The 12,144-nt window shown below is 49.8% G+C and overlaps 1 protein-coding gene across 3 annotated transcripts; it reads left to right on the top strand.

The window, feature by feature from the left end:
• The first annotated feature begins 8,568 nt into the window (after positions 1-8,568).
• MIA (MIA SH3 domain containing) lies at positions 8,569-11,936 on the top strand. Of its 3 annotated transcripts, none has more exons than XM_003915564.5 (5): positions 8,569-9,051; positions 9,377-9,509; positions 9,592-9,725; positions 11,423-11,533; positions 11,843-11,936. In XM_003915564.5, exons 2-5 carry the CDS (start codon positions 9,383-9,385, stop codon positions 11,864-11,866), a joined length of 396 nt encoding a protein of 131 aa, XP_003915613.1. In that variant the 5' UTR covers positions 8,569-9,051; positions 9,377-9,382; the 3' UTR covers positions 11,867-11,936. The 3 variants fall into 3 exon arrangements, with proteins under 3 accessions (XP_003915613.1, XP_009192801.1, XP_017807951.1); XM_009194537.4 differs by having other exon boundaries at positions 8,569-9,149; XM_017952462.3 differs by having other exon boundaries at positions 8,569-9,509.
• The last annotated feature ends 208 nt before the right edge of the window (positions 11,937-12,144 follow it).

Below are 12,144 nucleotides of genomic sequence, written 5' to 3'. Positions count from 1 at the left end.
TTGGGGAAGCACAGGATAGTGTAGTGATATTGTTCAAACTTGGGTTACAATTACTGCTTTGGCAGTTTTGTATATTATCCCAATTCACGCAGGAAATGGAATCCTAGGTCAGGAAATGGAAAGTCAGGGCTGCCACATACAGTTAGGCAGGTTGAGTACTGCACGAGAATGTTACATGTTTACGCCACCAGTTTTCTAACAGATGACAAGAGTGTTAAGGAAGAGGTGTTTCTTCACCTTTTTCTACTCTTCACAAAAGTGCAGCCTATTGTAGCAATGGCCCTACAGAAACCACAGTAGAAAGGAATTTAATACAGGAAACTTGGGCCGGGCGCGGTGGCTCAAGCCTGTAATCCCAGCACTTTGGGAGGCCGAGACGGGCGGATCACGAGGTCAGGAGATCGAGACCATCCTGGCTAACACGGTGAAACCCCGTCTCTACTAAAAAATACAAAAAACTAGCCGGGTGAGGTGGCGGGCGCCTGTAGTCCCAGCTACTTGGGAGGCTGAGGCAGGAGAATGGCGTGAACCCGGGAGGCAGAGCTTGCAGTGAGCTGAGATCCGGCCACTGCACTCCAGCCTGGGCCACAGAGTGAGACTCCGTCTCAAAAAAAAAAAAAAAAATACAGGAAACTTGGTGCTGCTGAAATCACAGGGAGGGTGAGTGGTAGGAGTGGCAGTCTGGGTTTGAGAATCCTGAATTCGAATTTGCAACCCCTGAATGAACTCCTAGCTAGAGTTCAGCGGGATGCCACTGTGACTTCCAGCAGTGCCTGGACTCATTTTGTCACTCCTGGGAAGCTACTGACTTGACGCTGGTATGAGGGGTATGGCCACCTCACACACAGGTGATCTACTTTCCTGGCCAGTGGCCAGCCAGGAGCCTCAGGCAGGTGCCTGACCCCAATTCCCCTGCAGTGTTTAGCTGCGGGGAAGTCTAGGATATGTGACTTCTGGCTGTACAGCCACATACCCAGCTGCAACTCTGGATAAGAAAGGGTGACTGGGGCCAGGCACGGTGGCTCATGCCTGTAATCCCAGTACCTTGGGAGGCTGAGGTGGGCAGATCACGAGGTCAGGAGTTCAAGACCAGCCTGACAAACATGGTGAAACCCTGTCTACTAAAAAATACGAAAAGAATTAGCCAAGCATGGGGGTGCGTGCCTGTACTGTAATCCCAGCTACTCAGGAGGCTGAGGCAGAAGAATTGCTTGATCCCAGGAGGTGGAGGTTGCAGTGAATCAAGATCGAGCCATACCACTCCAGTCTGGGCCACAGAGTGAGACTGTCTCAAAAACAAAGAAAGGGAGATTGAGTCAGGCGTGGTGGCTCACGCCTGTAATCCCAGCACCTTGGGAGGCCGAGGTGGGCAGATCACGAGGTCAGGAGTTCAAGACCAGCCTGGCCAACATGGAGAAGCCCCCATCTCTACTAAAAATACAAAATTAGCCAGGCGTGGTGGCACATGCCTGTAATCCCAGCTACTTAGGAGGCTGAGGCAGAAGAATCATTTGAACCCAGGAGGCGGAGGTTGCAGTGAACCAAGATCATGCCATTGCACTCCAGCCTGGGCAAGAGCGAGACTCCGTCTCAAAAAAAAAAAAAAGAGAGGGAGATTGGCTGGGACACTGTCCTTAGCAGTTTGTCACACCCCTGTCGGGGAATTTTAAATTGACCAACCCCATCTCTAATAAAAATACAAAAAAAAATTGGCCAGGTGTGGTGGCTCATGCCTGTCATCCCAGCACTTTGGGAGGCCTAAGTGGGTGACTCAGCTGAGGTCAGGAGTTCAAGACTAGCCTGGCCAACATGGCGTAATATCTGTACAAAAATACAGATATTAGCCTGGCATGATGGTGGGTGGCAATCCCAGCTACTCATGAGGCTGAGGTGGGAGAATTGCTTGCCCCTGGGAGGTGGAGGTTGCAGTAAGCCAAGATCGCGCCATTGCACTGAAGCCTGGGCAACAGAGCAAGAATCAGTCTCAAAAAAAAAAAAAATACAAAAAATTAGCTGGGCATGGTGGTACATGCTTATAGTCCCAGCTACTCGGGAGGCTGAGGCATAAGAATTGCTTGAACTTGGGAGGCAGAAGTTGCAGGGAGCTGAGATCACACCATTGCACTCCAGCCTGGGCAACAAAAAGCAAGACTCCATCTCAAAAAAAAAAAAAATGTATATATGTATGTGTCTCTGTGTGTGTGTGTGTGTGTGTGTATATGCACATGCGCACATTAAAACCCTTTCTCACACTGGGTACATGGAAAAAGGCACTCTTTTGGCAAAAAGTAGGAGATCTACCACTAAATACAGTAAGGTCGGGTGCAGTGGCTTACGCCTGTAATCCCAACACTCTGGGAGCCAAGGCGGGTGGATGACAAGGTCAGGAAATTGAGACCATCCTGGCCAAGATGGTGAAACCCTGTCTCTACTAAAAATACAAGAATTAGTTGAGTGTGGAGGCGCGTGCCTGTAATCCCAGCTACTCTGTCGCCCAGGCTGGAGTGCAGTGGCATGATCTCAGCTCATTGGAACCTCTGCCTCCTGGGTTCATGCGATTCTCCTGCCTCAGCCTCCCGAGTAGCTGGGACTCCAGGCACCTGCCACCATGCCTGGCTAATTTTTATTTTTATTTTCATTTTTATTTTTGAGATGGAATTTTGCTCTTGTTGCCCAGGCTGGAGCGTAGTGGCACGATTTCTGCTGACTGCAACCTCTGCGTCCCAGGTTCAAATGATTCTCCTCAGTCTCCTGAGTAGCTGGGATCACAAGTGCCTGTCACCACACCTGGCTAATTTTTGTATTTTTAGTAGAGACAGGGTTTCACCATGTTGGCCAGGCTGGTCTCGAACTGACCTGGTGATCTGCCTGCCTTGGCCTCCCAAAGTGCTGAGATTATAGACGCCAGCCACCGCGCCCAGCCGTTTTGTTTGTTTGTTTTGTTTTGTTTTGTTTTTTTGAGACGGAGCCTTACTTTGTCACCCAGGCTGGAGTGCAATGACGTGATCTCGGCTCACTGCAACATCTGCCTCCTGGGTTCAAGCGATTCTCCTGCCTCAGCCTCCTGAGTAGCTGGGACTACAGGCACCCACCACCACGCCTGGCTGATTTTTGCATTTTTATTAGAGACGGAGTTTCACCAAGTTGGCCAGGCTGGTCTTAAACTCCTGACCTCAAATGATTCACCCACCTCGGCCTCCTAACGTGCTGGGATTACAGGTGTGAGCCACTAATGAACCTGGCTAAACATACTAAATTCTTGGTCAGGCGCGGTGGCTCATGCCTGTAATCCCAGCACTTTGGGAGGCTGAGGTGGGCGGATCACGAGGTTAGGAGATTGAGACCTTCCTGGCTAACATGGTGAAACCGCTACTAAAAATACAAAAAAAAAATTAGCCGGGCGTCGTGGCGGGCGCCTGTAGTCCCAGCTACTTGGGAGGCTGAGGCGGGAGAATGGCCTGAACCTGGGAGGCAGAGCTTGCAGTGAGCCGAGATCTCGCCACTGCACTCCAGCCTGGGCGACAGAGCGAGACTCCGTCTCAAAAAAAAGAAAAAAAACTAAATTTTTATTTTCCTGCCAAGGCTCTAAACTCAATCTTGCTTATGCTCTGCTCTCCCCGTTCATGAGGAATGTCAGTATTAGAAGCAGTGAAGATACAGGGCACCCCATGCAGACCTCGTGTGATGGGAAAGGTGGGAACAAGAGAGGAATTGCCGTCTGCAGTAAATGACGTTTATTGCTGACAGGCAAGGGGAAATGTCTCGCCCACCACACTGGCAACCACGGCCTACTGGCTATTAAGTATGTGGGTTCCATGGTCAGCCGGTCCTGGTTTCTGCTTTCTGGGGACTTCTTAGCTGTTAGCCTATAGGTAGTTGATGTCCCCTGTCTGAGTTTTGTTTACTTCCTATGTAAAGAGTAGTCCCTCTGTATTAATACCATGATGATGTTTGTAGTTATTACCCATCCCCCAACACACTCTCTCCCTTTCAGGCACTTAGCAAACACTCAATAAGTTCAGCAAATATTTGCTGAGTACCTATTGTGTGCTACATACTTTTGTAGGGATAAGGTATGCAGTGATTAATAAAATGGACAATTTCCAATATTGTGTTGTGATGAAAACAAAACTGATGTGGTGGGGCCAGCACACTGAGAGGCCGAGGTGGGATGATCGCTTGAGGCAACCTGGGCAACAAAGCGAGACTTCATCTCTACAAAAAAAAAAAATTAAAAATTAGCTATGCGTGGTGGCACATGCCTATAGTCTTAAGCTACTTGGGAGCCTGAACCAGGAGGTTCACTGGAGTCCAGTTCAAGGCTGCAGTGAGCTATGATGGCACCACTGTACTCCAGCCTGGGTGACAGAGTGAGACCCCATCTCAAAACAAAAAACAACCTTGGCTGGGCCGGGCATGGTGGCTCACGCCTGTAATCCCAGCACTTTGGGAGGCCGAGGTAGGTGGAACACGAGATCAGGAGTTCGAGCCAACATGCTGAAACCTGGCCAACATGCTGAAACCCTATCTCTACTAAAACCCTATCTCTACTAAAAATACAACAACAACAACAAATTTAGTTAGACGTGGTGGTGTGTGCTTGTAATCCCAGCTACTCGGGAGGATAAGGCAGGAGAATTGCTTGAACCTGGGAGATGGAGGTTACAGTGAGCTGAGATCTCACCACTGCACCCCAGGCTGGGTGACAGACCAAGAATCTGTCCAAAAAAAAAAAAAAGTCCTGATGTGAAGGGGGTGGTGGGGCTGGGAACAGTAATGAGTGGTCCAGAAAACCCCTCTGAGAAGGTGCATTTGAGCTGAGTTCATGGTGCTTAGTGTTGGGTTTGTAGACATGGCACAGACCTAGTCTTCATCCCTGACAAACTCCTCCCTGGCCCCAAGCCTGTGTGTGTCCATTCTCTTCTAAAAAACGCTTGGACTTGCCTGTCTAGAGGTGAGGGTCCCTGGGAGCAAGGCAGACCCTCTGGAGAAGGATGCTCAGCCTGTGGATCTCTGAAGCACACTTTGGAGGTGAGAGATGAAAAAAAAGAGGCCGGGCGCAGTGCCTCACCTCTGTAATCCCAGCACTTTGGGAGGCTGAGGTGGGTGGATCACTTGAGGTCAGGAGATCGAGACCAGTGTGGCCAATATGGTGAAACCCCGTCTCTACTAAATATACAAAAATTAGCTGGGCATGGTGGCACGTGCCTGTAGTCTCAGCTACGTGGAGGCTGAAGCAGAAGAACTGCTTGAACCTGGAAGGCGGAGGTTGCACTAAGCCAAGATTGCACCACTGCACTCCAGCCTGGGTGACAGAGCGAGATTCTGTCTTAAAAGTCTAAAAAAATTAAAAAAAATTTGTGCTGCTCAGTGACCCTGTTCCTGTGGCTGCAATATGGAGGGAGAGTACAAAGTGGGGGTACATCCAGCTGCTATGTTGTGAGCTGTCTGTAGAGGTCCATGTGTCAAGAAAACTGAGGACAGAGGCCCTCAGTCCAGTTCCCACAAACAACTGAATCTCCACAACAGCTGCCTGAATGGGCTTGGAAGCAGTCCTCCCACAGTTCAGCCTTCAGATGAAACTGTACCCCTGGCTGACAGGCTGATTGCAGCCTTATAGCAGACTTTGAGCCTGAGATATTCGACCCACAGAAAAGTTGATAATTTTGGTCTTTTTTTTTCTAAACAGGGTCTTGCTCTGGAGTGCAGTGGCATGATCATGGCTCACTGCAGCCTCTACCGCCTGGGTTCAAGTGGTCCTCCCACCTCAACCTCCTGAGTGGGACTATAGGTGTGTACCACCATGCCCAGCTAGTTTTTCTTTTTTTTTTCTTTTTGTAGCTATGAGGGTCTCGCTGTGTTACCCAGGCTGGTCTCAAATTTTTAGGCTTTAGCAATCCTCCTGTCTCAGCCTCCCAAAGTGCTGGGATTACAGGCATGAGCCACTGCACTGCGCCAATGTTGGCCTTAGGCTAAGTATGCGACAGGAGATATCTGCATTGGGCTTTGGGAATTGAAGTCACTTCTACTTCTTTGTGGCTTCATCAGTAATATGGGGCAGGGGGCACAGTCCCCACAGCTGATTCTTGAGTGTTCTTTCTGAGTATCCTTAATACTTCACACACTATCATATATCTGAACTTTATTCATTGATTATCTCCCCTTTATTTTTCATTCCTTGATGAATCTCCAGGGTCTGGATCAAGGCCTAGCATACTTTATGTACTCATGAAATCTTTAATGAATGAAGAAATGATTTTTTTTTTTTTTTTTTTTGAGACAGGAGTCTCACTCTGCCACCCAGGCTGGAGTGCAGTGGCATGATCTTGGCTCATTGCAACCTCCACCTCCCAGTTTCAAGCAATTCTCCTGCCTCTGCCTCCTCAGTCCCTGTAGCTGGGACTACAGGCACGTGCCACTACGCCTGACTCATTTTTGTATTTTTTAGTAGAGACAGGGTTTCACCATATTGACCAGGCTGGTCTCAAGCTCCTGACCTTGTGACCTGACTGCCTTGGCCTCCCAAAGTGCTGAGATTATAGGTGTGAGCCACCGCGCCCAGCTGATTTTTTTTTTTTTTTTTTTTGAGACAGGATCTCACTCTCTCGTCCAGGCTGGAGTGCAGTGGCATGGCTCACTGCAGCCTCCACCTCCCAGTTTCAAGCGATTCTGGTTTGGCCTCCCAAGTAGCTGGGACTACAGGTGTGCACCACCACGCCTGTCTAATTTTTGTATTTTCACCATGTTGGCCAGGTTGGTCTCAAAACTCCTAACCTCAAGTGATCCACCTGCCTTAGCCTCCCAAAGTGGTGGGATTACAAGAGTAAGCCACCATGCCTGGCCTGAATGAAGAAATAATTTTTTTTTTTTTTTAAGGCAGAGTTTCACTCTTGTTGCCCAGGCTGGAGTGCAATGGCACTATCTCAGCTCACCACAACCTCTGACTCCCAGGTTCAAGCAATTCTCCTGCCACAGCCTCCCTAGTAGCTGGGATTATAGGCATGTGCCACCATGCCCAGCTACTTTTTTTGTATTTTTAGTAGAGATGGGGTTTCTCCATGTTGGTCAGGCTGGTCTAGAACTCCTGACCTCAGGTGATCCACCCGCCTCGGTCTCTCAAAGTGCTGGGATTACAGGCATGAGCCATTGCTCCAGGCCAAGAAATAATTTTTTAAAAAGGGTTTTAAAGTGGGGCCGGGTGCAGTGGCTCACACATGTAATCCCAACACTTTTGGACGCCAAGGCGGGTGGGTCACTTGAGTTCAGGAGTTAGACACCAGCCTGACCAACATGGTGAAACCCCATCTCCACTAAAAATACAAAATTAGCTGGGCGTGGTGGCGCAGGCCTGTAATCCCAGCTACTTGGGAGGCTGAGGCAGGAGAATCACCTGAACCCGGGAAGGGGAGGTTGCAGGGAGCTAAGATTGCACCATTGCACTCCAGCCTGGGCAACAAAAGCGAAACAACGTCTCAAAAAAAAAAAAAAAAAAAAATTGCATTTCGAAGCCAGGTGCAGTGGCTCACACTTATAGTCACGGCTACTTAGGAGGCCGTGGTGGGAGGATTAGCTTGAGCCCAGTCATTCAAGGCTGAGTGAGCTGTGACTGTGACACTGTACTCCAGTCTGGGCGACAGAGTGAGACCCTGTCTGTGAAAAAAAATCTTTCGGGCCGGGCGTGGTGACTCACGCCTGTAATCCCAGCATTTTGGGACACCGAGGCAGGTGGATCACCTGAGGTTGGGAGTTCGAGACCAGCCTGGCCAACATGGAGAAACCCTGTCTCTACTAAAAATACAAAAATAGCTGGGCATAGTGGTGCATGCCTGTAATCCCAGCTACTCGGGAGGCTGAGGCAGGAGAATTGCTTGAATCTGGGGCAGAGGTTGCAGTGAACCGAGATAGTACCACTGCAATATGAGACTCCATCTCAAAAAAAAAAAAAAAAAAAGATAGCATAGCAATGGCTGTGGGCCTGGATACAAGTCTTAGCCCCTCCACTTCTCCACTTCCTGGCTCTGTAAGCCTTAGACAAGTTCCTTAACTCCACACTTTCATTTCCATGTAACAAGGGGTTATAGGCCAGGCATTGGTGGCTCATGCCTGTAATCCCAGTGCTTTGGGAGGCTGAGGCGGGAGGATCGCTTGGGGACATGAGCTCAAGACCAGCCCAGGCAGTATAGTAAGGCACTGGCTCTAGAAAAATAAAAATAAATCATCCAAGAATGGTGACCCGCCTACTATTCTACTCAGGAGGCTGAGGGGGGAGGATTTCGTGAGCCCAGGGGTTCAAGGATGCAGTGAGCGATGATCACATCACTGTACTTCAGCCTGAGCAACAGCAAGATCCTGTCTCAAAAAATTAAATTAGGCTGGGCTTGGTGGCTCATGCCTGTAATCCCAGCACTTTGGAAAGCCACGGTGGGCAGATTGCTTGAGCCCAGGAGATTGAGACGAGGTTGGGCAACATGACGAAACCCTGTCTCTACCAAAAATACAAAAAATTAACTGAGCATAATGGTGCATGTCTGTGGTCCCAGCTACTCGGGAGGCTGAGGTGGGAGGATTGCCTGAGTCTAGGAGGTTGAGGCTGCAGTGAGCCACAATGGCACCATTGCACTCCACCTGGGCAACAGGGTGAGAACCTGTCTCAAAAAAGAAAGGGAGGGTTTATAATCACTCCTGACATGATACAGAGTATCCATTTGAGTTCATAAGATAAATACGTACTTGGTGAATGCTCTATAACTACTGGCCTTTTTTATTGTTCCCATTTTACATATAAGGATGCTGAGGCTCTGTGAGGAGAAATAGCTTAGCCCAGGTCATCCAGTGGGAAGCGGCTGGTGCAGATAAACAGTGATCGTGGTGGGACATTGCCTAGCCTAAGGTTCAGCATACAATATTCAGTCAGTACTCCAGGGCTGAGCTGTTTCTGGTCATCAAAGGGCTGCCTTGTTCTCCTGCCCCACAGCACAGGAAATTCCAAGGTGGTTTTCCTTACAGGCTCCTCCTGCTTCTGTCGCCAGAGGGGACAGCAGAGGAGCCCAGGTACATAAGCCAACTCAAGAGAAGATGGAATTGAATATCTCAACCACCTTGTCTGGGCCTCTGTGATTATTGAGGAGGGGGCTGTCACTGGGAAAGCTGTGAGCTGCTTTGGACCTTATCTGGGAATTTCCTTGGGCTTGCAGCCTTTACCCTATCCTTGAAATGGTTCTGGCTGGGTAGCAACTTCTAGGTGGTGTGGGCGAAATTTGGGACTGGTTTAGGGCGGGGATAAGACCAAGAACACAAGTTTCCTTGAGCTATGGGAGAGAGGGAGGGGAGGAAATTGGAGACCTCAGCACCCTTTTGCTCACTCTCTTGCTCACAGTCCACGATGGCCTGGTCCCTGGTGTTCCTTGGTGTCATCGTCTTGCTGTCTGCCTTCTCCGGACCTGGTGTCGGGGGTGGCCCTATGCCCAAGCTGGCTGACCGGAAGCTGTGTGCAGACCAGGAGTGCAGCCGTAAGAGTGGGGAGGGAGAACTGGGGGCTTGGGGTGTTAGCCTGTGTGGAGGGTGTTGCATTCCCTTCTATTCCTTCCCTAGACCCTATCTCCATGGCTGTGGCCCTTCAGGACTACATGGCCCCCGACTGCCGATTCCTGACCATTCACCGGGGCCAAGTGGTGTATGTCTTCTCCAAGCTGAAGGGCCGTGGGCGGCTCTTCTGGGGAGGCAGCGTGAGTCTTGGGAGAGTGAAAGAGGGGAAGGGTATAGGGCTGGGGTAGACTCATTATCCCCATGAAGGGAAGATTTGAGGGGGATGAACTGAAATAGACATTGTGGGGGTATATTGTTACTTACTTACTTTATTTATTTATTTTTGAGACAGTGTCTCACTCTGTTGCCCTGGCTAGAGTGTAGTGGCGCAATCTGGGCTCACTGCAACCTCCGCCTCCCGAGTTCAAGCGATTCTTCTGCCTCAGTCTCCTGAGTAGCTGGGACTACAGGCACGTGCCACCACGCCCGGCTAATTTTTGTATTTATAGTAGAGATAGGGTTTCACCATATTGGCCAGGCTGGTCTCGAACTCCTGACCTCATGATCCGCCCACCTCAGCCTCCCAAAGTGCTGGGATTACAGGCGTGAGCCACTGCGCCCGGCCCTTATTTATTTATTTTTAATTTTTTCCAAGACAGAGACTTGCTCTGTCACCCAGGCTGGAGTACAATGGTGTGATCTCGGCTCACTGTAACCTCCACCTCTTGGGTTCAAGTGATTCTCCTGCCTCAGCCTCCTGAGTACCTGGGATTACAGGCATGCGCCACCACACCTGGCTAATTTTTATATTTTTAGTAGAGACAGGGTTTCACCATACTGGCCAGGTTGGTCTTGAACTCTTGACCTCATGATCTGCCCGCCTTGGCCTCCCAGAGTGCTGGGATTCTAGGTGTGAGCCACCGCCCCCCCAGCCTATTTTCACTTTATTTACCAATTTCAGGGCAGCTGCTATGGTCCCACGTTCTGTTCTAGATACCAAGATACAACAAATGATCCTTTTTATTTTATTTTTATTTTTATTTATTTATTTATTTTTGAGACGGAGTCTCGCTCTGTCACCCAGGCTGGAGTACAGTGGCCAGATCTCAGCTCACTGCAAGCTCCCTCTCCCAGGTTTATGCCATTCTCCTGCCTCAGCCTCCCGAGTAGCTGGGACTACAGGCGCCCGCCACCTCGCCTGGCTAGTTTTTTGTATTTTTAGTAGAGACGGGGTTTCACCGTGTTAGCCAGGATAGTCTCTATCTCCTGACCTCGTGATCCGCCCGTCTCGGCCTCCCAAAGTGCTGGGATTACAGGCTTGAGCCACCGCGCCCGGCCTGATCCTTTTTATTTTAAAATGGAGAGAAATGAGCAAAAAGCAAGTCATAAAAAATAGCAGCCGGGCACGGTAGCTCACACCTGTAATCCCAAGTAAGGCCAAGTTGGGAGGATAGCTTGAGCCTAGGAGTTCGAGACCAGCCTGGGCAACATAGTAAGACCTCCCCCCCTACAAAAAAAAAATTAAAAATTAACTGGCCGTCATGGTGTGTATCTGTGGTCCGGGCTACTCAGGAGGCTGAGGTGGGAGGATTGCTTGAGCCCAGAAGTTGAGGCTACAGTGAGCCGTGATCATGCTACTGCACCCCAACCTGGGCGACACAGTGAGACCCTGTCTCCAAAATAATAATAAAAGCAAATATGCGCTGCTGTGAGTATTAACAGAGACTGACTTGGGTGGTCAGAAAAGGCTTCTGAACAGGTTACATTTGAGCTGAGATTCGTATGACAAGGATGGAGCCAGTTACATGGAGATCAGGGAGAAGGGAGAATGTAAAGCCTTCAGCAGGCATAAGCTTGCCATCTTCCCAGACCCTAGCTTTTAACTCCTCTTCCCTAGGTTCAGGGAGATTACTATGGAGATCTGGCCGCTCACCTGGGCTATTTCCCCAGTAGCATTGTCCGGGAGGACCAGACCCTGAAACCTGGCAAAGTCGACGTGAAGACAGACGTGAGTGTCATGGGGGCTGGCAAAAAATCTGGGGGGAGGACCCTTAGGTTGTGGGGATGGGCAAAAATGCTCCCACCCTTGGCTCCCTAGGTGTGTGCGCTGGGAGAAATTCTTTCCCTGCCTCAATTTTCTCACCAGTAAAATGGGTCCGGTTGGGAGGTGCAAAGATTAGAGGGCTCTAGGCTAATTTGCGTAGCACTTGCGTGGCCAGACCTGGGCCCTGCAGCTGCAGCCTTTGCAAAAACCACTAGATCCTTTGTGGTGTGACCGCTGGTTTTCTCTCCACTGCTTCCCCTTTCTCTTTTTCAGAAATGGGATTTCTACTGCCAGTGAGCTCAGCCTACCGCTGGCCCTGCCGTTTACCCTCCTTGGCTTTATGCAAATACAGTCAGCCCAGTGCAAACGGCCTGTCTCTGTGGTCTTTGGGGTGGGGTAGGGTGGGGTGGGAACTATACAAATGAAATGTTTCTCTGGGTTCCTGAATCGAACCAGTTAACCCGCTGCATATGGTAACGTCAGTGGTTGCTAGGCAGTGTTTCACTGATGAAAGCCGTGTGCGGTAGGAGGGCTCCTAAGCTTAGGTTTCTGACACAAGCAAAGGAAAACCTAAG

Source organism: Papio anubis, chromosome 20 (genome assembly GCF_008728515.1).
Source record: "Papio anubis isolate 15944 chromosome 20, Panubis1.0, whole genome shotgun sequence".
NCBI lineage: Eukaryota > Metazoa > Chordata > Mammalia > Primates > Cercopithecidae > Papio > Papio anubis.
This window is presented reverse-complemented; position numbering and strand designations above follow the sequence as displayed.